The following is a 26,210-nucleotide window of genomic DNA, read 5'->3' on the forward strand; positions in this document are numbered from 1 at the left end:
TTTTAATTGTTTTGTGGTACTGGGGATTGAGCCTAGAAGTGTTCTACCTCCAAGCTATACCCTCAGCCGTTTTGTTTTTCCATGCCTTTTAATAATCTTTCCTTATGTCTACTGAATGGTGGATAAAATAAGGACCAGAATACAGTTTCATATATAAATTAGTGTGAAGCTTCTGTTGCTGCTGTGAGGAAGTAGTGTACATTTCCACTGCTGGTAACTACTTTTTCTCTGAATGGTCCTTAGCAATAGAAACTTAGCCTGAAATTTACAAAAGGATTTGGTGCCAGTCTTTTATTTCCTTCTTTAATATTCCTTATTAAACATTAGCCAGTTGTTGATCTCTAAACTTGTTGAGAGATGGCAATAAAAAGCACTCAATCATTTTTGTCTTTATTTATGGAAAACTGTACGTTTTTAGCTTAATATTTTCAGCCTTAAATATGGTATCATTGTGGTCATTTTTATCTTCGCATAAGGACTTGTTCAAAATAGTTTTCGTATGCCAAAATCTCCTCAGATGCAGAGAATCTTACTCATTTTGGTTGTTATTGTGATAGACCAGTATTATTTGGCTAGGACTGGTATTTCATACGTTTAGTTTGGACATACAATAATTGCAGTTAAATAAGTGGAATTGATATATGGAAGAACATGCCTGTCAGTCTGTAGGAGATAGGTATTCTTGTGAAGAAAAAGCTTTGGGAATAATTATTTGTTTTGGTACTTGGGTTGAACTCAGGGACATTCTGCCTTTGAGTCACACCCCTGTCCCTTTTTTGTTGTTGTTGGAAGCAGTCTCAGGTTTCTAAAGAGTCTCCCTATGATGCTGAGGCTGTGTCCTTAAACCAGTGATCCTTCTGTCTTAGCCTCCCAAGAACTGGGATTATAAGTAAGAGCCACCTTGCCCAGCAGGCCTTTTTTCACTTGGTGACTATTTAGCATAAAACAACAAAGGTTCCAGCGGGCTTGGTGGCACACACCTGTAATCCCAGTGTTTGGGAGCCTGAGACAGGAGGCTTGCAGGTTTGAAGACAGCCTCAGCCATCAGTGAGGCTCACGTCAACTTAGCGAGACCCTGTTTCTAAATAAAAAGTCAAATAGGGCAGGGGCGTAGCTTGGAGGTAGAATGTCTTTGGGGTCAATCCCAAGCAATGAGGAAGTAGGGATGTAAAAGTTCTATGACTTAGCAAATTGTTTTCATTATATGCTTAATTTAATAAGCATTTTTGAGTGCCTACTGCCTATATTTTCCTTAGATGATGATTTCAATAAGTTAAGTATAAAATTATTGTAGTGTTTATAATTGGAAAATAATTTGTTTTGAAAATGTTGTTTGAAACTCAAGCTTTAAGTTAAGAAAAGATTCTGAGGTCAGTGAAGAATTAGACTTTATAAATATACTTTGCATTCAGCTTGTGTTCAAGCTTTTAATACTTGCCTTCAAGTATCTATATTCATAATAAAATTGTTATTGGAACCTCAGATTGCTTCAATCTATTACACCTTAGAATTCCTTCCCAAGAGATTTTGGCAAATGAATTTGCACATTAAGAGCACAGATCGTAGCAGAAGGCTGTGTTCATCTGCATAACCACAGATGTGTCATTAAGAGTCGACCAGCAGGGGTTAGGACAGTGGTGTGCTCTGATGCTACACGTTATAGAACTACATTGCTGTTCAAACAGGTGCTGGAATTAGAGCATAATTTTAAACTTCATAAGGCTGTGACTCATCACATTTTTAATCCAAAGTGGTCAAAATAGTTGTTTCTCAAATATTAGGAATTTTTACTTTTACATCACTGTGTATAGCAGTTTCAAAAATGAAATGGATGATACCTTATTGAAAAGTGATGGTTATTATTTATTCATGGGCAATGTTTTTTTTTTTTATTATTTTAAAATAGGGTCTTCCCCAGTTCCTGAGCGTTTACTTAGCTAAATTGCTGAGGCTGGACTTGAACCTGGGGCCCTCTTGTCTCAGCCTTCCAAGAACTGGGATTATAGATATGCATCACCATACTCAGCTGGGACTATTGTATTATTAGCCCTGACTTATTAATAATGTTGTGAATATGCATTGTGTATTAACACAGTTAACAACTTTACTCATTAGACATTTAAATGACTGGGTAATTCTGTGTATCAAGTTAAATGTCTGTAGGCTTATTCTTTTTGTATATTTCTATCATTGAAATTTGCTAGTTTCTCATGTAGAGGCAAGATTTTTTTAAATATAAGAGATCTATTTTACCAAGTGTTTTCTCCCTTTTTAATGTATATTCTTTGTGTGACTTATTCAGGAATTCATTTATGGGGAAAGGCTTAGCTTGAAATTATGAGATAAGACCAAGATGAGAAAATTAAATCTGTCAAGTAATTTTTTAATCTAGTTCTTTATCTGCACTCAGAGCATCTACTCCTAAAATTTTTTCTGGCGAAGGCACACATAGAATTCCATACAAATTATTTAAGATAATAAAGTAGAGCCAGGTGTGGTGGCGCACGCTTGTAATCCCCGTGCTTAGGAGGCAGAGACAGGAGGATCGCGCTGGTTCGAGGCCAGCCTCGCTGGCTTAAGAGACCCAAATAAAAATATAAAATAGGTCTGGGAGGGTAGCCTGGAGGTAGAAGGGTTCCACCATCCCCAGTACCACCAAAAAATAATAATAAATAACAAATAAATAAATAAAATAAAGTAGAAATCTCAGTTGGGATCTCAGCCTAAGTTCTGCATGCCTTTAGTCCCAAGTACTGTGGAGGCTGAGCTGGGAGGGTAGCTGAGTCCAGAATTTGAGACCAACATGGGCAGTAGAAGGAGAACCTGTCTCCAAAGATTCCAAAAGTGATCTTTTGCTGGACTTTCACTAATTTATAATGATTTTGTTAGGGTGATTTGCTTAACTTTAGGACCGTTGTGTAGGTGATGTCTGGTGCTAGAAATGAGTTGCAGTACTCCAGGCGGTGCAGGTGCCCTGCGTGGGTACTGGGGCTTGCTGGCTGGGCCTTGGGCACGCCACGTCTGCCTCCAGCTCCTGGGACAGTAGTCCTGCAGTGAGTTGAGTTAGGACTGAGTGAGGCAGTGCGTTTATATTGCTTAGCATTGTACTTGGCAAGCAGTAAGTGTTCCAAAAGCTTAGTTGCCATGATCATGTCTCCTTTTTAAAAAATTATTGTCATCTGAAAGACTAAAAGTTAATTTGTAATTTTTCTGTAATTTCATCTGTTTTGTTGGTCAGGTATATATTATATTATAAAATTATTTAATTTGCTACCACACTTTATCATATAAAGGTATTTTCTATTCCCTTGACTCTCTTGTCACTTCTTACGCCTTCAGTCACACCCTTGAACATAGTTACACTTCCAAAGAGCAATTATACCTATTTTGACTTTGCTGTCACTTTGTTATATTCAGAGAAGCCTTCAGTATTGCAGTTTTGAAGAGACTTTTAAAAATTTTGAGTTTGTATATTTTAAGCTATGATTTATTAGAAATTTAGGAGAGAGTAAAAGTATATATTAATTTTACCATCTTTGAAAGCTTTTGCTCTTTTAATTGTTTTTAAAATTAAGCAAAAATGTTTAGTTTGAAACAAACATTAGAATATATATAATTTTTAATTGGCTTTTAAGTTGTTGAATTGAGAGTATATACATCTGCCAAGGTACTTTACAACTCATAAATTTATTCCTTCAATAAAGCACAATGGCAATTTATACTCCAACTTTATTCTGTGTTCCTTTCATGCAGATAATAATCTCTTTTTAAAGTCCTTTGGCTTTTGTCCTCCCTACATATGAGTTTCTGTGGTGGGTCATAATTTCTGCTGTTATTGGTGAGCTTTCCTGGAATATTTGTTTCTCAGTTATCTTTCTGTAGTATGGTGAGCCTTAGTGTTTCGCTGGCTCATAAGGTTTCTGGTTACTGATTATGCGGTCTGTGTCCATTTGAGCTTGGCTTTGATTTCGCTCCATTTCCTATGGTTTGTTTGCTTGCTTCTTTGCATACTGTTGTTCTTATTTGGATATCAGGTGATGTGAATTCTACCTTGTCAGTAAATGTTTTTGTATTCCTATTGATAGCCTTCAGCTTTGTTCTGGGACACAGTTAAATTAGTTGGAAAGTTTGGTTTCTTTAAGTTTTGTAAGTTTTACTTAGGCGGTATTGGGACAGTTTACAGATTAGGTTGAATTGTTTCCCCAATTGAGGCAAGACACTTGGATGTACTTTCGGTGAATCGTGAGGTCTTTTAGTCTCACGCCCTGTGAGAACAAGGCCTTTGCGGCCTTCACTGCTTGGGGACTTCTTTCCTGGCCCCTGGAATTTCCTGCCAGCCCTGAGCTAACCCTTTTCAGTTCTCCAGTCGGCTTTGTCTAGGACTTTCTTTCCTCTGAAACCAAGCTGCTTGCTTTAGTTTCCTTGAACTGTTACTTGGTCTGCTGGATTCCGGGCATCGGTGATCACAGGCGCGTTCCGTCCTTCTCAGGTCTCCTGGCCACCATTGTCTTAGTTGGCTGCTTGCTTTCCAGTGGTTTGAGACTGTGGTTCAGAGATGGGAGTGTGAATCTGATTCTTGTTACTTACCTTGGCCTGGAAGCAGAAGTCTCTTATACTTTTGGATTTAGACAAATAGGTAACTTTTAGGTCCCACCAAATAATGCAAGTAATTTTTGTAGGTCCAGCTACCAAAATGAGTTAAAAATGAAAATTTTGGTGGGAAAATATTATCAGCACTCTTCAACATTAACATTCGTGTCTAAAAATTGACTTTTTTCTTGCCACAGTAGTGGAAGTATTCATGTACATTAATATATTTTATGTATAATATAAAGAATATATATTACATATTCTTTACGGGTACCTCCATGGTTCCCAGTTTTTTGATTGATTGGCTATTTTCTCAGCTTTTTTATATTGCTTTCTACATGAAAAAAACCTCATAATTCCATCTATTAAATATTTCCTGAACAATTTAATTAGTAGTTACATGATATCAAAAGTGTGGTATGTGGGGGGGGGTCTGGGGATTGAACCTAGGGTATCCTTGGACATGCTAAGCAAGCACTTTACCAATCAGGTACATCCCAAGCCTTTTAAAAATTTTATTTTGAAACAGGGTGGTGCTAAGTTGCCCAAGCTAACCTTGAACTCTCAATTCTCCTGCCTTGGCCTCTGAGTAGCTGAGATTACAGGTGTGCACCACTGTGCTTGACTTCTAAACATCTTCAATAGAAATATTTTTTATTTTACATTTAAGTAAGTGCATTTATTATTAATAGCATCTTTTTTCCTTGGCTGCCATTTAAATTTTCAAGCTTTGAAATCATATTGGATACTCCACCCTCTTTTCTTGTTCCACATTGGTTTTTGCGTTGACTGACTTTTTGCTATAGCAACCACCAAAACCTAGCTTTGTGGAGATGTGTCATTATCAAAGGGAATGTGAATGTATCATGGTCTAATGTTGAAGTGCATGCTTTGAGCTCTAATAGTTTACAAAAGTCTGACAGAGCATTGTTCTGATTGCCTTGAAATTTCACCTCCTCCTTGGGCCCATTTCACAACCCTGCTGTGCTGACCGAGTTCATTCCTATTGGGAAACAGAGATGTTTTGTCCTTTTCAACATGTTCATGCATTTTCCTACTTAAAACAAAGCTAAAGTATATACTTTGCTGCTCTCTCTGTCCTCATTGGCTAAGTTCAGTTAAATGAGTTACAATAGAAAGGTGATTATTAAATCAGTTTTACTTTCATGGATTGGAATCTTAATAAAGTAGTGACAATCAACATAAAGGTGTATCGGTTATTGTTTGTGGTACTTTTTTCTGATCTACATGTTATTTACTTATAAATTATATATAAATATATTTGTTATCTCTAAAACTTAAAGCAAGAATTAGCTCTGAAATTTAAAAGGCTTTGGCAAGGCTTTGAGTTTGGGGATATTTCTTGATTGGGAGTCATGAAAGAAATGAACATAGATATTCTCTATGAAACTAATTTTCATGACTTGATATGTGAGTGACTTATAATTCATTATAGTAGACATATAGAAGTACTCTTCTGTGTTGTGATTAGAAGGAAATGTTTTCATAATTACCACTCAAAGTACTTAAATAGCATTTCTTAGGCCGAGACAAGAGGATCGAGGTTCGCAGACAGCCTCACCTACATAGTAAGGCCCTTTGCAATTCAGTGAGACCTTGTTTCAAAATAAAGAATAAAAAAATAGGGCTGGAAGTATAGCTTGAAGGTAGAATGCCCTGGATCCCATCCTCAATACTGAAAAAAGAAGCACTTCTTTTACATCACAATGTCTGTTTACAAAATACTTTCCTAGTGTTGAATTCATCTATGTTATTAAAAGCAGTTGTAATGAAGTATCACTGAGTTTGAGAATTAAAAATTTTACTCACCTTCTAACTTGACAGCTTATTTGCTTTGTTACCTTGGTCAGCCTCTTGCTAAACCTTGTTGACTTTTGTTTATTCATAAGTAAAATGTACTAAAAACAATGTTTCTCAGAATGTTTTACATGATCATGTAAGGACACTGCCATATATAAGTTTCTTAATTCTGGCCAAGAAAAAAAAATTCAAAGGTTTCTTTCTTTCTTTCTTTGTTTTTTTCCAAAGGTTTCTAATATCATCATTGCAGAATAATGCAAACATGGCTTGAGTAATTGGCTTTAGGTTCATACTATGAAAGATGTTATCTCTGTTATCAAAGAAAAACATTTGAAACAGTGTGCTTTGTATATTTTTTAGGAAGAGCAAAATAGAGGCAAACCCAATTGGGAGCATCTCAATGAAGATTTACATGTACTAATCACTGTGGAAGATGCTCAGAACAGAGCAGAAATCAAACTGAAGAGAGCAGTCGAAGAAGTGAAGAAACTACTGGTACCTGCAGTAAGTAGTAATTTCAAAACCTTAGCTTTGGAAGTTATATTCCCATTTTAGTTTAAAGTATTATAACCTTTATTTAACAGAGAATAGAGTATTATTTGTTAGAGATTTTATGTAACTGCAAGATGTAAAAAAAAATCAGTGATTCATTAAATGTAGTGTAATAGACAGATGTAGACATTGCACACATCTTTAAGTGTGAAAGTGTTTATTTTGGCAAATAAAGTGGTCTAGAAAGAGGAATAAATCAAATTAATAACCTGTTTCTGAAAAATGATATTCAAATTTGAAGTCATTTTATTATGGGGGAAAATGTAGGCACAGCATCAGTAGGGTAATGGAAGCTTTTGGGAGAGGAAGCTCCTGAAGTCGGCTGAGTTAGCAGGAGCGCACCGTTTGAGCTGTCTGTGGTGCCAGGTCCTCTTCCTTGCTTATCATTGTCTAACCCATTGTCTATAGGAAGATGAATGGTCCATAGTAAGACTTGCCCGTAATGTAATAAAATGCTTTTCAAATAAAAATAAAAGCTAGCGTTTAATGATGTACCAGGCACCATTTGGAGCGCTTTTCCCATTTTACCCTTAAGATATTAAAATCCTTTAAGTTCCTATTTTGGAGCCTTAAATAAAACATTGAAAATTATTTTGGAGGGTGACATAGAAATCGTCGTCTCTTTCCCAGCTTCTGCTCTTAGTTCCCCTCCCTTGGTTGTGTTCCTCATTGTTACATGGCTCTTCAGTACCTCTAGAAATGATGTTTGAACTATTATCAGAGTTGAAATAAATGAATTATTGGTTTTCTATTTCATTGTTACAATTTTTAAGTATTAATAAAGCATATGGAAATGTGGGCTCTAGCTTGCTGGTGGTAACCCATAAGTAAATTCACAAATCATAAACATTTCTCATTAATTGGACAAAATAACTTCTTGGTAGAAAGAATTTCATATAAATTCTGTTGATTATATAAGGATTATAAATAGGCAGGCTAAGTGTAAATAGAAGTCTTTATTTGTCTACTATTAAACCATAGTAGTGTTCTTTCTTTTCCTGTATAGAAACCAGAATATTTGTGAACATACAAAGCTATTAGTAATGTGATCAGAAACTAAATTTTTAACATTAGGCTTTTATTGTTAAGCGAGTTAAAAAATACATAGCTCATGTTATTCAAAGCAAACGAGTTCACCTAATACGTCAAATCAATTAGTGTATAATAGTCAACACCACTGTTGGCCTACTAGATTACTGTATTCATCTTCTGGAAGCTCCTTTTGTTGTTCTAAACACAACTAAAACCTGGAAACAAACATTGTATCAGAAGCTGTGTGTTAGTAACAGGATGTGTACAGTCTCTGAGAAAGCTGCTTCTAATTTCTCTGTGTGTTTCTTGACTTACAAAATGAGAGGGGAGAGACTTTGGAGGACCCTCTTGTTTTAAAAAATTATCTTTGGGGACTGAGGTATATGTAGCTCAGAGATAGAACATGTGTGTAGCATGCATAAGGCCCTGAATTGGATCAAGCTCTGCCCCCCCAAAAAAAAAAAACGCCAAAAAATATTGTTTTTGAATGTGAAGAGATAGGTTATAAAAAGAAAAGTGTCTAAGAAAATTTAAATAACATATACCTCAAAGGAAAATACCATTTTTGATGATAAATTTATATCCTGTAGAAAGATTTTTATAATTGCTATTATTAAAAAGGTGACAATAATCTTACATAGTGCTCCTTGAAATTATTGCCTGAATATAACGAAACTTTCCTAGAGTTGTAGAGTATAGAATAAATATAAACATTTTTAAGATACTGTTTTCTATGCAGTAACTTAACCTTGCAATAATTTTCATTCTTGTAGACTTTATTGAATATGCTTATTATAACTTGGTCATTTATTACAGAATTTGTTTGAATTAAGCAAGACATAGATTTGTAAAGACGATGCTAAGCTAAACAAGTTAAAAAAAAGAAGCTTTATGGTGCGATAGGCTGCTCTGTAGTTGAGTGGTGCTGTGTAAAAGTCGCCCTCTATGTGTGTAGCTTGACTGACACGTTGTACATGTTATTTACACTAACACAGAAAGAGTATATAAACCCTTTTCTGGACAGTGAGGTGAGATATTTTCAGTGCTGTGTTGTGGGCATTCCATGCATCTTTTTGAACGTCATCTGGTAGAACTGTCCACTTGCAGGACTCAAAATCACCAGTTCCAGGAACTTTTTTCTAGAGTTCTGGGATGTGTCTAGTACAGGGGACATCTGTGGTCACTGGAATAGCCCGTCCTCTTTATCCTGAGTCAGATGCTGTGTTCGTTCGTGGGTATTAGTTACCATTTCATATTCTGGAAGGAAGGGAGGCCATTCACAGAAAACAAATTCCTTTTATTCTCAGTTGCCACTGGCCATTTTTCTGATTTTGACAAAATTACAGTTAAATTTGTGTCTTATCACTGTATTCCTTCTTGAGAAACACTAATAGTTAACTCCCGGAATAGCTTACTATTTCTCCTACCAATAGAGTAAGGAAGTTTCAGGTAATAACTTTGAATATTTTTATGTTCTGCTTTATTAAACTAACATCTATTATTACTTGAAAACCAAACATAATAGGTTGACATATGATATTATTGCATAATAATTGTACACATTTTTAGGGTATCGTGTGATATTTTGCTATGTGGCATATAATACGTAATGAATGATCAAAAGAGTGTACCTAGTATAGCCATCACCTCCAGTATTTATCACTTTTTGGCATTGGGGACCTTGAAAGTCCTTTCTTCTAGCTCTTTTGAAATACACAATAGCTGGGCATGCACACTTGGAATCCCAGTACTTGGGAGGCTGAGACAGGAGGATCCCCAGGTTGTAGATTCACAGCCAGCCTTACCTACTTAGTGAGGCCATCCTCAATGTAATGAGAATAAAATAATAAAAATAGATTTGGGGTTTAGTTCAGAGGTAAAATGCATATGGGTTAATCTACAAACCCACAAAAAAGACACAATAAGTTGTCATTAACTATAGTCACCCTAATATGTCAACACTAGAACTTATTCCTTCTGTGACTTTGTACCTGTGAAGCCAGCTCCTTTCTATCCCTTTTCTGTTACCCTACTCTCTGGTCTCTCATGTTCTACTCTCTACATCTGTGAGATCAACTCTTTCAACTTCTGCATATGGCTGAGATTCATATTCTTACAGCATTTAGTTAATAGTAAATAGATAAGACCAACTAGCCAATGTTAATACTACCAAATTATTTTCAAAGTATATTTCTAGAAAACTAGAAGTTTTAAAAAAATAAGTTATTTTATGGGTAAAGAATAAAAGCAATGGAAAAATCATGAAGGGGAATTTTATTAAGTATTAAGTAATAATAAAATTTTTAATTTTAATAAGCTCTTACTATTTTTCCTTGTCATTAAATGGTCACTTGTACTAGTTCCATGCCTAAATTTTTTAATGGTATGGATATGCTGTTATTAACCATTCACTTTGGAAATTTCACATATTTTTCACTTTCCTCACTTGTGTTGCAGAAAATCTTTGTAAGGAAAGATTGGACTGTTTTTCTGATTATAACTTGCATCTACAACATCATATTAAGAGTGCCATTTCAGTTTACTTTTATCTATCACTAATAGTATAGAAAACCCATTTTCTAGTTTGATAAGTTTTAAGCTGAAATTTAGTTGTTGAATTGAGAACTTCAGAAATATGAGAGCTTCAGACATATTTGGGTGAATAGTCTAATTGTATTTCCTCTGAATTGTTCCTTTTTTATATTTTGTCTAATTTTCTATTTGAATAGCATCATTTTTCTTACTAGGTTTGTATGAGCTCTATATCAAAGACATGTACTCCTAGTATTTTTTAAGTTTGTGGTTAGCTTTATAATTTTTTTACTTCTAACCACACTGGTATTTTAAATTTTTAGTGAGGTTAAATTTTTCTTTCATGATTTTTCCTATCATTTCATATTTTGCCCAGTTTAAGATAAGTAATTTTTTTCCTTATGTTTTCTTCTAAGTCTTTAAAATTTTATTCAAGATTTTATTAATCTGAAGTTGACATCAGTGTATAATACAGGATCATTCTTATGACATCCATTGTGTTTCCAGAGCCATACATTCACTCACTTTATCATCTAGCCTCTCTTTCTACCTTCTTCTCTTTAAGATATTATTTCCTGCCCCGCGCTTGGGAGGCTGAGACAGGAGGATCGCATAGGTTCGAAGCAGCCTCAGCTGCTTAAGAGACCCTGTTTCCAAATAAAATATAAAATAGATCTGGGAGTGTAGCCCGGAGGTAGGATTCTATCCCCAGTACCCCCCCCCCAAAAAAATGATTATTTCCTTGTCTCCTTCCTCTCTTACCTGGGTTATTGACTTTGATATGATTTATGAACTTTTTTATTAACAGGCACTTACTACCCTTTATATTTATTTTCTGTTCCCCAAAACTTGATAAATAGGTAAAAGCATAATACATGTATAAAGTCCTATAAGTGTTGAAATATGTTGTCTTCAGAGATTATCTAAAAAGGAAATGAATGAGGTTCCAAAAGGTAGAGGGAAGGTACAAAATTGTTCACAGTCTTTAGAAAGCCACAGTGATTCAGCTTTCTGGATTATACCACAGGAGGGATTATAATGGGTGAAAACTCTTTGGAAAGCATGTTGCGGTCATGTTAATTAGCAATGTTTATGTCATTTAAAGAAGTTTATTTAAACTTCTTTGAATGTCGAATGATTGTAGAAGAGGCTGCAGAATGAAAAGTGTTGTGGCTTTAGAGGAATTCTACTGGCAATGAGGAATGTCATTTAGCGTATGGGTAAGTTAGGAGTTAAAGACTATGGCACTGATGTGAGGAAAAAGATATGGGAGAGAGTTACAGAGCTTAACAGTTAGACATTTGATGAGATGTGGGGACCAAAAGGAGAAAGAATTTGGGATGATTCTGGGATTTGAAGCCTCAGTTATTGGGAAGATGATGATAGTGGCCAGTAACAGAAATAGAAAAGAATCAAGATCGTAAATAGTATGTTTTTGAGGGAAAACTAAGAGTGGTAATTCCCAACTTTTGGCCAGGTTTTGAAAAATGCAAGTTCTCTATCCACATTAATGAATATAAACCCATTCACATAGGTTTGCAGTAATTTCAAAGCCTTTATGAACCTGTAAGGCATCTTGTCTGTAGGTCCTGGAATTAAGAACATTAAGTAGTCCAGGTTAAAGACCCTGCTGTCAAGAACCTTCCCCAAAGGGTGCTTCCCAGTGGAGCACGATGCACTGAGGTTTGAGGGTCTGTTCTCTTTAAGAGCTGCTTGTATCACTGTGTGCTGAATGCAGGGGAGCTTGATCCTGTTTGTGCATGATGCATGCATTCTTCTCCTAGCCTAGGCACCTGGGAGCATGACTCAACCATTTCCCTCCAAGTCTCATGGTTGCTAGCAGAATGATGTTATTCTGTTTGAAGCTTTTACTCAGCAGTGCTAGAGCTTCTGGTATTTTCTTCCCTGGTTTTGTGTCCCCAAATGCTTCCATTATAGCTGGTGTAGCAGCAAAGATAGTGGAGCCTCTCCCAGCCTGGAATTCTGGTGACAGTTCAGAGCAGAGCCATTCTTGGCCTCAGCTTATGAGACAAAGAACCTGGTTAAACCATTGTGACTTAGGATGGTTTCTGTAGTATAATAATGTAGTAAAAACTTAAAATTATAGGTCTTGGATTCATATAATTAGAAAATTTACAATAGTTAGCAAAATGGACACCTGGCATAGCAAATTAGCCAGAAGACACTTTGAATGCTTTGAATGTGCGAGAACCTTTTGTTGGTGAAACTTTACATTGTGCATTTTTGTTACCATTTCTCTACTATTTATTGAGTAAAAAGCATTGGTATTACAAGTTGGCATAGGAACTTAGTAGTGTGAATAGTAATTTTTTTTTTTTTTTTGTGGTACTGGGGATGGAACCCTTCTACCCCCGGGCTATACTCCCAGACCTATTTTATATTTTATTTGGAAACAGTGTCTCTTAAGCCAGCAAGGCTGGCTTTGAACCTGCATGATCCTCCTGTCTCAGCCTTCCGAGCGCGGGGATTACACACATGCGCCACCACGCCCAGTTTGTAATGTAACTATTACATTTGTATTCTGTTAATATTCTTGACAGCAGGGTCTTTAACCTGGACTACTTAATGTTCTTAATTCTAGGGCCTAGAGACAAGATGCCTTACAGGTTCATAAAGGCTTTAAAATTACTGCAATATTATTTTACTAAATAGATACCTATTTTACAATATTTACAATATTTATAATATTTACAATATTTATAATATTAACAATACTAGAATTTATAATACAAATTTATAATATTTATAAATATTTATAATATTTACAATACTAAAAATATACCTATTTTATATTATCAAATTAGGTAGAGTATATATTATGACAGCTAGTTAGATTAAAGCATTAGTTTTTCTGAATCATTAGAATTTCCTAGATTCAAATGATTAAACCATCTTTATTTTTAAAATATGCCACTTCCAAGCAACAGTGATTTGTAGTTATATAGGTACATGTTTTATTCTTAATAAATGCTAATTATAAAATGAGTGCATTCATTCAATATTGGAGAAAATCTGTGGTAATGGCAGTTCACTATTAAATTAGTATTATTTTTTTATAGATAAAATGGTAGGACCCCTATTGTAAAAAATCAAATATAGGGGTCACTAGATTTTCATTGCTTAAATATTTTCAAAAGCAAGTACTTTTAGGTTAAAAATAGTAAACAGTCTTGATCCTTTGATAAGAATTCACATACAAATAAATTTACTGCTGTTGTGTTTTTTGCTATTTATGTAAAAGTATCACGGGACAGATAAAGACCAGTTATTCTGAAATGTATTATTTATGATACTCTTGAATTGAGAATTGTGAAATTCTCAATAATTGAAAACAGTTATAACCCTAATTCAATAGAACTTGACTTAGAGAAAAAAAGCAAACCTTGCTTAGCATTTACATCCCATTTAACGTTGGATTGCCATTTCATTGAGCTGTCAGTGGACTAAATTCCTCCTCCATTTTGTGAAAACATCATGAAACTTCTGTGATACTTGTGTCTCAGTATTTACCTTGATGGCATGGTGATGCACACTTGTAATCTCAATGTTTGGTAAGCAGAGATAGGATTACAAGTCCGTGGCCAGCTTCAGCTACCTAGTGAGACCCTCCACAACATAGTGAAACTGTTTCAAGAATAAAAATAGGACAGGGGGTGTAGTTCGGAAGTAGAATGCCCTTCATTCAATTCCTAGTACTGCATAAAATTACCTTGAGAATAGTGATGCTTAAAATTTGTTTTGTTGACCATTTCAGTAGCAGATGCTGACCTATATGTGTTGGCAGAAATTATAGGCCTTTTGGGTGTGGAATTGTCAGGTAGGCCTTTCGTGTCTCTCACCTATTCTGTCATGCCATTTGGGTTTTCTAACCACTTTCAAATGGGCAAACAGAAAGGTTAAAGTTGACCAACAAAGGACCTGCCATCATGTTTTTTTTTGTTGTTGGTGGTGGGTTTTTTTGTTTGTTTGTTTTTGTTTTTGTTTTGGTGGTGGTGTTACTGAAAACCCAGGGGCTTTTCTATCTCCGGGCTATACTCCCAGGCCTATTTTATACTTTGTTTGAAAACAGGGTCTCACTAAGTTGCCAAGAGCCTCACTAAGTAGCTGAGGCTGGCTTCGGACCTGTGCAGTCCTCCTGTCTCAGCCTCCCAAGCGCTGGGATTATAAGCATGCGCCACCACGCCCGGCTGTGCCATCATGAAATTGACCTGTAGAGTTTGATTACTGACAGTAAATAAGCATAAAGTATATTGAAGGGATATAAAATGCTGGGAAGAAAAATAAAACAGATAAGGAGATAGAAAATAATGGAATAGGATAATAGTATTTTACTAGATGGTAATTAGAAAACACCTCTGCGAAGGTAACATTTAAGGGAGAGGAACTAATTAAAATAAGTTGCAGTCATGTGGTGCACTCATTTGAATCCTTCTAGGAGTTTTCTAAGCAGAGAAGAGACAGTGCCATGGCCCTGAGGCCTTGTGAAGAGTATCCTGGGCACCCACTGGATGCCAAGGCGGGGGGGGGGCATGTCAGATGGCAAGGCCTGGACTCCTGATGAGGATATTTGATTCTTATCTGAGATGGGAAGCTATTGGAGGAGTTTAAGGAAGAGAATGAATGACCTGGTCTGATCTTTTCCTAAGGGTCATTCTGACTGCTGGACTGTAGACTGGCTTTGAGGGCAGAGGTGAAAGTAGAGATGTCGACAGGAAGCATTTGTAGCTGAAGTTAGACTTGAACGTGACTTGTTGTAGAGTTGGAGGTACTGAGAACATGGTGGATTAAGGATTTACTTTGAAGGTGAATCTGATAGGAATTTCGATATGTGATGACTTTAAGCAGCCGAAAGGTTTTTTTATTTACGCTGTTAGAGGGAGCAAGTTTGGGAGGGAAGTCAGATGTTTGGCTTTAGAAATGTAAAAACTGGAAAATGAAATCTTAAGGGGCATTTGGTTATAACAATCAGGAATTTGAGGAGAACATGGAGCCAGAGTATAGAAGATTTGTAGTCAACATACCGAAGATTTTAGAGCTGTGAGGTTACATGTATCAAAAGGAAATTGGTTATAGGTATAGAAGAAAAGTTTGAGGCTTGAGCCTGGGATAACTTTGCAGTCTAGTGGTCAGGAAGAAGAGGGTCTAGCAAGGAAAGGTGGAGGAGGGAGGAGTCCCTGGGGTGGGAGGAGAGCCAGGGTGACTTCCAGGGGAGTGGTCTTTAGGTTGCTGAGAGTTGTACATTTTATGTTAGGAATCCAGTGAAAGTAATCATTGGATATGCCCAGGTAATGCTTCTTGATGGCTTATCCAATCAGTTCTTGTTTGTTTTTGAGACACTGATGTTAAAAGTTTGATTGGCCTGGCCTCAAGAAAGAAGGGCTCAAAAGGAAAACAGATTGAGAATATTTGCTCCCTAAGGTGTCATTATTTATGTAATGATGCAGTACTTTGGCCTTCCTGCTTTCCCCTTCAGCAAGTTTATCCTCCGCGTGACCTCCATCACCCGCAGCACCTGCCCAGCAGTAGACATTTCTCTTCTGGTCAGTGAAGGGATATAGCATAAGTCTGGCAAGCACTGTTGATTTCCTTGTATATGTGTAGCTCTGGGGTGAATCTCTCCAAGTAGAATTACTAAGTCAGTAAATGCATTTTGAATTTTAACATTTCATTCACATTAAAATTTCTAAGAATACCTTTCAGAAAATTTGTACCAATATGCAGTCTTGCCAGTATTAGAAAATGCCTGTTAAGTCTTTAATTAGAAAAAAGTAAAATAATTATTTTGGTTTATATAACTTGTTTTAGGTCAGTGTTTATAGTAAGGAGTTGTATGATATAAGATTTTAGAGCACAAAAACTTTATTTTAATTAGGGAAGACTCATTCATGCTTGTAATTCCAGTACTTGGAAGGCTGAGACAAAAGGATCCAAGGTTTGAGGCCTGTACCAGCAATTTAGCAAATCTTTTTTCAAAATAAGAAATAGGGATGGGAGAATAACTCAGAGGTAGAATGCCTCTGGGTTTAAAACAAACAAAAGATTTATCTTTGGGTCAGATACTCACTCCCTCGTTTGATTGTTTTTATGGGGAATATTACTTAGTTTGTGTTAACATTTAAGATTTAATTTTCAGCTCTTCCTGGATTCTTCTCTCTCCCCTCCTTTGTTTCTTCCTTTCATTCCGGCCTCTTAAATAAATTTCTTGACTAAAAAAAAAAAAAGATTTAATTTTCAGATTTTAATTTTAGGTCCACAATGATCCTAAAGGTTTCTTACGTTGCCATGTGAAATAAGTCTTTTGGGAAAGATACAGAAGGACAATTTTGTTAAAAGATTTAGTCATGGCTTGAGGGGTTTGGATATAAGGGATTGATATTTTGCTTGATTTAAACTTTTTAATTAAATGGTATAGATACCTTGTTTTGTAATTTTACATCTGCCAGTGTTTAACGTTCAGAAATCTAGTAAAGGCTGTATACCTTCATTGCTTGTGGTATGGTTCTAGTTTTTCTAATTTTGAAGGTTTGAATGTGACCATATCAGTTTGCATAATTTTACACATAACTAAATGTTTAGCAAACCAGTTCAAATCTTTTCACTTCAAATTTGGTTTTCAAAACAACTTTATGAAATAGATTTCCTCATTTTGCCAATAAACATACAAACTCTTAGCATTATTGATTTTTTTCAGAAAGCAATTTAGTATCCTAATTCTACTGTAAAATTAATAAGGTTTTGAGATTATCACATATCATTAGAAGAATTAAATAATATTTTATCTAGAAGACTTGTTTATTCAGGAAATAACATTTTTATTTGAGGTATTCCTTTGCTTTGAGTAATCAGTTTAATCTTTTTTTGTTTCTAAATCACAAAGCATGCAATATTCAGGCAAGAATTATTTTTCTGGTTACATAGTATCTTTATCTGACAAATTGATACCTGCTGTCTACAACTATCTTTTTAAAAACATCATCTTCCTAGGAGCAGTGAATCCAGTTATTTCAGTCTTGGTTTCATAAACCTGTGCTTTGCCTCTCCTAGATTCCTGGGGTACACTGTTATAATTACAGTGTGACCTTTTGGGAAAAATTAAGTTATACTCACTGATAAAAGAAAGACCATAAGACAGTGTCCTGATTTTGCTAATCTTTAGGGATCTGAGTCATCCTATGTAGAAATCCTATGTTGGTGATAAGTCTACCTCCTAAGTTTTCTATGAGTACAGATAGTTCTACCATCTTGGTAGAAACAGTCTCCCTTCTTTTTCCTGTACCCTTTTAAATTAGCTTTTCTATAAATTAAAAGAGCTGATACATTTTAAAGTATAAATCAAAGAAAGCAACTTTCCATTTTACTTACAGTAAAGTTCAAACTCCTGAAAAGTAGAATAAGTGAGCTGCTTGCTTTTAAGTTCTTTGCTGTGTAGTGAAGTAAGACTCTTAAATATAATATAAACACAGTATGTTATTAAAACTTTTGAAGTTAGAGAGATGTTAATGAAATAATTTAGGATGTGGGTAACTCTATAGTCAGTTAACTATAAAGTAAGACTTCATACATGCATTATTTTTTTTCTCCTTTAAGTTACCTTGTAAATGGGAGATGGGAAAAAGGTTTTGTGTTTGTTATTTTTTGTAAATTTTTTGGCAGTGCTCATAAGCCCAGAGCCTAGTAATACTAAGCTGTACCTTCAGCCCTCGGAGAAAAAGTTTTGAGGCACTAGGATGAAGTAGAAGGAAATGACTGAAGGAAATAGTTTCTTTGGAAATTACCATGAGGAAACCTTCAAAGCTGGTAGGATTTTACTAAATATGAAGGTAGAGAATCAAGCAACAGGGTTAGATAAGAAGAATTAATGTGTTATGTCAAGGTTTGATACAGTGGTGTTTTTTGTTTTTTTTTGTTTTTTTTTTGTTTTTTTTTTTTCCAGTACTGGGGATGGAACCCAGGGGCATTCTACCTCTGACCTACACACCCAGCCCTATTTTTTTATTCTTTGTTTGGAAACAGGGTCTCACTGAGTTGCAAAGAGCCTCACTAAGTAGTAGCTGAGGCTGTCTGCGAACCGGATCCACTGATCTCAGCCTCCCGAATGCTGGGATTACAAGCGTGCGCCACCACGCCCCGCTACAGTGATGTTTTTTAAAAGTAGAGTCTAGAAACAAATTAGTGTTACTTGGAATTACTGGGGATTTGTGATTTCTAGTTTTATGTAACTTGATTGCTTCAGGTTACTTGGGTAGAAAAACTAGTTTTGATTTATGAGGCTTAATTTAGATTATGTAATTTTTACAGAACATTTAAGGCAAGTATTCTGAACATTTTTGCTGGCTTATAAAGCACTATTGCAAAGTAGTAATGCTTTTATCATCTTTGCTTTTCTAAAACTTTGTGTTTCTTTAATTAAATTATGCAATTATTAATTTACTATAGTATATTGTTACTATTTATACATATCCATACATACTTTATATACAAATTTTAATGGAGCAGACTTTTAAATATATATGTTGAGGCTGGTTCATTATAACTAGAAAATTTTCTTTGAGAAGATATTTCAGTGCTTGCTTTTATTTATATCTCATACTCTATTATATCTCACACTCTTTTCTGTGAGCCCTTGAAAATAAATTGGTATGTTAGCCATTATGGCTAAAAGTTCTTATATTCTTGGCTTAGCATCCACCTAATATGTTTATAAGCGTTAAGTATAAAATTCTGTGAGCTGTGAAATAATTTACCTTTGTGTAATACTTTTCAGAATCACATTAACACATATTGAATCCTCACAGAAAACTGGTATATTAGTTTACTAATTTTCCAATTGTATCAGCAGGTGTTTTCTGTTATTTTGCTCTCTTAATACTGTAATATGTCATAAATTTCCAGTTAATTTTCACTTTTATAATACAATATCCAGCCCTTCTTGGCAATGCCTTGTGCTTGGTGTGTAATGTCAGTACCAGCGACAGGGGCTGGGTACTGTGCCTGTTAGTCTTCCCCTCACTTTTTGTTGACCTTTTTTCAAATACCTTTTCTCATCTGTGACTTACGTTTTTCATATTTATGTTTTTGTGGGAAGGCTTTTATTTCCTAAATAATTATCAGACTATTCAGATTTTTTTTTCTTGCTTTCATACTATCATCTTGATTGCCAAAATTTTTGTCATGGGGTGTAGAATCTGTACCAGTATGCTCTTTGATTCATAATATCATGAATTTGTGACTTTTTTATCAGCTTAGAGCATCGTCTATTTTACTTGTCTTTTTAAAATAATCAACTTTTGATTTTGTTGATTTTTCTCTACTATTTTGTTAATTTCAACATTTATTTGTTCTATTTTGAGTTTTATTTGGGGGCCTTGTAAAGGTAGTAGTTAATGACCTGACCTTTTTGCTTTTGAGATCTTATAAATACAAATTCTGTGAGCAATACTATAGCTGTATCTCACAAAAACAGTTGTGTTATTTTTATTATTCACTTTAAAATACTTTCTAATTTTCTTTGTGACTTCTTTGACTCGTGGGTTGTTTCTAAATATTTGGGATTTTTCTGTTTATTTTATTATATGTTCCAGCATAATTCTGGTATGCTCAAAGCATGTATAATAGATTTTGTCCCCCTTTAATTATGACCTTTTTTTTAGTGCTGGAGACTGAACACAGGGTATTGTGTGTGCTGGTCAAGCACTTTATCATTGGATACCCCTTACCTAATTATGACTTTGTTGTAGCCCAGCATATGGTCAGTTTTGGTGAATATTCCTTATATGCTTAAAAGTATGTATATTGCACAGAAGTTGGGTACATATGTTGTAACTGTCACTTAGATGAGGGTGGTTGCAAATTTTCAAATTCTTTCCCCATTTTTACCCGTCATTTTCTAGTTTTGTCAGTTACTGAAAGAAATACGTACAGATCTCCATTTATTGTAAAGATATTCATACCAGTGTGTCCTCATTGATGCTGGAAGGGCAAAGGAAATTGTCATACATTGACACGTGTCCATAACATAGACAGCCTATATGAACGGGGCTTGGCGTTCCTAAAAGATTTCACTTTTTGCTTCATTGAGTATCAGCTTTCCCATGTTTTAATTCTGAGGCCCTTTTCCTGAAAAATATTTTATATATTACACGCTCTTTCTACAGAGACAGTACCAAGCAGTATGACTTAGCTGCCTTAGAGGGACTTTTTAAAGGGAGTAATTTTTATTTTAATAATATGGAAGTGTAAGACACATGTTCCCTCTTTCCCCCTCTCATTTAGCTTCAATTTTGACCATGTGTTGTGCCTGTTCAGTTCCTACACACAAGAGGCTCCACACCAAAAGAGCCTTGACTCTCTTGGGCCCTGTAAGATGTGTGTCCTCTTTACTGGTTGGCAGTCTCAATGCAAGCATTGATTAACAGTGAGGTAGGAACCAAAAATAGAAAAAAGAAACCACCTACTAACGTTACTAAAAATTTCTATTATGTATAAAAGAACCTTCATATTCTCTCTCTCTCTCTCTCTCTCTCTCTCTCCCTCTCCCTCTCCCTCTCCCTCTCCCTCTCCCTCTCCCTCTCCCCCTCCCCCTCCCCCTCCCCCTCCCCCTCCCCCTCCCCCTCCCTCTCCCTCTCCCTCTCCCTCCCTCCCTCCCTCTTATCTCTCTCTCCCCCCTCCCTCTCTCTCTCCCCCTCCCCCTCCCTCTCTCTCTCCCCCTCTCCCCCTCTTCCCCTCTCTCCTCTCTCTCCCCTTCTCCAAAGTGTAGATACCTCAAGTAGCAGATACCACCCCTCCTTCAGTCAGTCTTCTTCCCACTGAGTTAGAAATAGTAAACACTACTTTTATTTCCCCCATTGGTAGTACTGGTATTGAATCCCCCAGGAACATTCTACCTCCACCTCCACCTCCAGCCCTTTGTATTTTAAAACAGAGGCCGCTAGGTTACTTCAGTGTCCTTGAACCTAAGATCCTCTGTCTCAGAGGTGTGTGGCACCTAGTTCAGCCAAGATTGTATATGGATACATTATCATAAGGATCTTTTCTCGCCAAAACAGTGAAAGTGGGGGATATTGCTGCTGATATGAACACTAAAAAATAAAGATGAGGGATATATTCATAAGTCGTCTTGTCATTAGAGTTTTCCCCTCCTTCCCTCCTCCCAGGAATAGAGGCCAAAGGTTTCTGTTCTAGAGAACAGAGAACACTAAACTGGAAGGACCAAGCTAAGTTATCCTAACCTTGATAGACATTTACATTGTCTCATAATTTAAAATAGACTCTGACTCACCAGATGCACTCACACCAATCCCAGATAATTCAAGAAGTATTTGTGGACTGTATTACTTTATGATGTGCATAATCCTCCGCCCCCCCCCCTTGGTGTTTTTTATACATGTTCACTTAGATGCACATAAGAACTTGAATTTGAATCATTTTTAAACATATAATTTTAAATATACAATCTTTTTAAAAAGCATTAATATACATAAATGTCAGTAATATAAAATTAAATAATTGGTGTAATAGATTTTATCAAATTTCCAGGTAAGGATTTTTAAATTTAATATTTTTGCCAGTTACTTCAAGGAATACTGTGAAACTTGAAAATACAAGTACAAAGTAATTTTAAGTTACTTTTTTTTCTTTTTGGTGGTACTGGGGTTCCTGGAAGCCCTTCTACCTCTGGGCTACACTCCCAGACCTATTTTATTTTTAGAAACAGGGTCTCTTAAGCCAGCGCGGCTGGCTTCAAACCTGTGCTACCCTCCTGTTTCCGCCTCCCAAGCACCGGGGGGGGGGGGGGGGATTACAAGTGTGCAAGTGTGCACCACCACACCCAGCTTAATTTACTTTTAAGAAATACTGAAGACGTCACTGTCACCAAAATTAATACAAAAGATCTTTAATAACCTATATTTTTAGGTTTGCTTTTCATGTTTCTCGAAGGTTCTTTTTGTTTTAGTGGCATATGCCTTTGAGTCATAGTTAGCTGTGTTAATTATAACCTGAAAATAAGTCAGACAAGTCGATGAGTAAGAGAGCAAGAGACATGGACTCTAAGATGGAAGTAGTTTTTATCTGAATATTTTTAACTGAATTGTTAATGAACTAATGGTGCTACATTTAGTTTGTGACCAAATAGTACTCGAAATTTATGGTATTATTGTCTCCTTTTTTACTGGGAGAAAAAAGTGAGGTATTAAAAGATATATTAAAAGACATATAGCTATAATGCACGGCTATCTGATAGAGCTGTAACGTGAGAGCTTGTAAAGAAAGGTGTTGCACTGTTTTGAGCCTTGCACAGCCATTTTAATCTGAATGGGAAATCTGTCTAGGGACCCAGAGTACAGTAATTAGCAGTCTCTTCAGAGTGTCAGAGCAGAATTACCATTGTAATGGTTTAGCTGCAGGATAAAAGGATTGAATTTGGGTCTGCCTGTCTGCCAGACTAAATGAGTTGCCATGGGAATTTTCAAATGTGAGAGGCGTTTACTTAAAGCAATTTGGCGGGTTTGAATAAACTCATAAATTGCAGGTTTGAAAGAAGCCACTTCTTGCTTCTCTCCTATAGGCAGTGGCGTGTAGAGTTCTGGTGGCTTCCTAAATTCTTAATGAGTTGATCCCTGCTCCTATGCAGGCAGTCAGCTTACTAAGGTGTGTTTCTCCCCATTCTCAAATGCAGTACAATAAGGATATTTAAAAAGAAGGATCTTGTTCCAAATCTCTGGAGGGAAAAAAAGGGACAATTATAGACATACATTTTTCTTTCTAAATTGAAAATATGATACCCAGACCCATAAACTGAATTATTCAGGTTGCATTGTAAATACTTTTAGAAAGAGCCGTACTCTTCATTATTAAAAAAAAAAAAAAAGAATTTTAGTGTAATGAGTTTTAGTGAGAAAATGTATTATATATATGGTATATATATCTGCCCTTCAGAAAAAACACTCAAAATGACACTTAAGTATTTAAATTTTTGAAACTGTAAAATTCTCTCATAAAGTAAATAATTGGGGAGGGCTGTTACCTTTTTTAAGGCTCTAGGTTACAATTTCATAAGGAAAATAATTATTTTATTGCTAACCCTACTGACCTAAAATGTAGATGAATCTTTCAAAAGTTTTTTTTTTACCAGGGAGATACTGGTATATTAGGACAGAATGGTTGTTTAATTTAGTTGAGAACTAGTAAAACAAATGTTTCTAAAAGTACAATAAACATTTTTGTTTATACATTAGCCTTTTTGCTTATTTACATAAGTATACATCAGTATTGTCTGATTAAAATCCTGTAATTCTAAAAGTACTCTTGAAGCACTGATGACATAAGATCCTAACGTATAAACTGCAGAGACCGTCACAGAAGTTCTTACCAGACATGTCTGAGTTTGAATAGAGCTCCTGCATTCAGCTGACGTGGGCTGTGTGTAAGGCCTTGCGTGAGTGTGTGCTGCGTTAGTGCGAACTGTGAACAGCGTTCACAAAGAGACCCCATGAATAATATGCTCTCTTCTCTTCTTATGAAGAGTCCTCACAAAACAGCTCTCAACACGTAAGGGTTTGTTCAAGTTGACAGTTTAGACAGCCTATAATTCTCAGTTCCAGGTGTGGAAAGGGGGCAGTGTGCTTATTCTGTAATAAATAGTTTTGTAGTTTGTATAGGGATTCCTCCCGTTTTTAATCTTGTAGTCCATGCATCTCTCAGAATTTGCATGTTGAGTTTATTATATAGTGTTTTATAATTGCCTGAACCTATTCTTAAATATTAATGTTTATATTCCAAATTAAATAAGCTCCTCGCTTGCTGGGATAGTTCATTTTAGTTTATCACTGAATGTATACCACTGTATTAAATGTGTACTATTCTATGCAGATACTGTAAAATTAATTTTTAAATATATAAAGAAATACAGATTTTATTATTTTATCAAGTAATTATAGAATATTTAATAGAATCAAAATAGGCGAGTGACTTCTCAGTGTATCTTCTTTAGTTCAATCATTTTCATACATCCCTTTAATTTGTTTGCATGCCCTTCTGATGGCTGGTAAGTAGCATCATGTTCCTTATATATAGGCAAAGCATTTGTAATCCATTCACTTTGTATTGGTGCACTTCATATCAAATTGGCAAAAATGTTGAAAAAAAAAACCAGATGGCCCTTATTTAATTGGTTTACAATTTTTAACTCATATTTACTTTTTCCTGACATTTCAAGTGTTTAATGTTATATCTGTACTAAAATCATTCAGTAGTAGTCACTGTAATACTTTAATAGTATACTCATGATTCAGACGAGCATTTCAATACTGATTGTTTATATATATTATAGCTTGATTTTCTTTTGTCATTTTGATTTCTAAATTGTGAAAATTTAATTTCAAAAGTGACTATTAGATTATCCCATTTACTAAAAACAAGAGTTTTCAATAGGAATCTACTTTGAGGCCATATTGCTAAGTCATATTGAGGAGTTGTGTTTTGTTTTTAGTCTCTTTTGGTGCCTCTGTGGGGGCCTTTGGTCTTGAATGTGCTGTCTGATAGGTGCACATGCTGAGTTGTTCTTGTTGGCACCTTTAGACTGATCTAGCAGCAACATACTTTTGAATTCCACTGGAAGGATAATAATATGCTCAGTTTAAATACTTTGGTTTAGCTTTTATGGATCGCACTAAATGAATGCCAAAAATACTTATATATCACAAACTTCTATTGAGAAGCTCTTTACCAACTTAGAATCTAAGACTTGATTATATACAAAGACTTAGATATAGCAATAAAAACAAGAAAAAAGGCAACAGTACTGAATTTCCTAATTCCCTACTTGATATTTGTTCTTCAGAATTGTCATACCTTCACTAAAGTTAGGTGCTTTCTGAGGTGATCTCATTTCACTTTCGGTTTTATACTGAGCAAATTCACCTAAAATCATGCCTTCTTATGCTACTACAGCATTATTTATTCTAGAGTATGCTTCTAATCCTTCACTTTGGGTCAACTCCTGTATCTGGATGGTATGAGGACATCTCAAATGTAATATTTATAAAACTAAAATCATATTCTTTCCTCCTTATACAATGATTCCTCCCTTGTTTAATGAATGAATGACCATCTTTGCCTGGGAGTAATTCATGTTCATGCCATCTTCATTATTCCATTGTCCCTACTCCTTCCCATCCACTTTATCACCAAGTCCTGTCTGATTCTCCCTCCAGTAGCATATGGCAGTATTTTGTCTGCACGTTGGACTGGGTTCATTTTCTGGGCTACCTGGAGCCATCATCACACTCCCCAGTTCAGATTTTCAGTGGCCATTTTGTCACCACGTGGTGGAAAGCAAAGTGTTCGTAGCCTCTTGCTGCCTGTGTGTGCCTCCCTTTCCAGCTTTGTCTCCTGTCACCTCTCCCTTGCCCTTACACTTGCTGGTACTAAGTAGCGTTCCCAGTATACCCATTGTGTACTTGATGTGTGGTAGAGGCTCTACCAGAAACGCCCTTCTTCTCTCCGCCTATGTTATCTTTGTCATGCGAATTTGAGGTGCCAATGGAGTGCCCATGTGGATTTGTCCAGTAGAACATGTCCTCCTAGTACATGGCCATTCCTTGTCTATCTTAGGTTGTGTACTACCTTTTCTGTCGGGTCCTTTGGCAGCTCCTAAGATACCT

At 35.7% G+C, this 26,210-nt stretch overlaps 1 protein-coding gene across 3 annotated transcripts in view; it reads left to right on the forward strand.

Moving 5' to 3' along the window:
* The window catches only part of QKI (QKI, KH domain containing RNA binding), a gene marked incomplete at both ends in the record, with an annotated part of 145,781 nt that overhangs the window by 99,032 nt on the left and 20,539 nt on the right, over positions 1–26,210 (forward strand). For all 3 annotated transcript variants that reach the window (XM_080700643.1, XM_080700645.1, XM_080700644.1), the window contains one exon: positions 6,772–6,915. In XM_080700643.1, the coding sequence (XP_080556769.1) occupies positions 6,772–6,915 (144 nt within the window). The remainder of the gene's footprint in view (positions 1–6,771; positions 6,916–26,210) is intronic.

The sequence above is a fragment of the Muscardinus avellanarius genome (assembly GCF_963383645.1).
Source record: "Muscardinus avellanarius genome assembly, chromosome: 8".
Taxonomy (NCBI): domain Eukaryota; kingdom Metazoa; phylum Chordata; class Mammalia; order Rodentia; family Gliridae; genus Muscardinus; species Muscardinus avellanarius.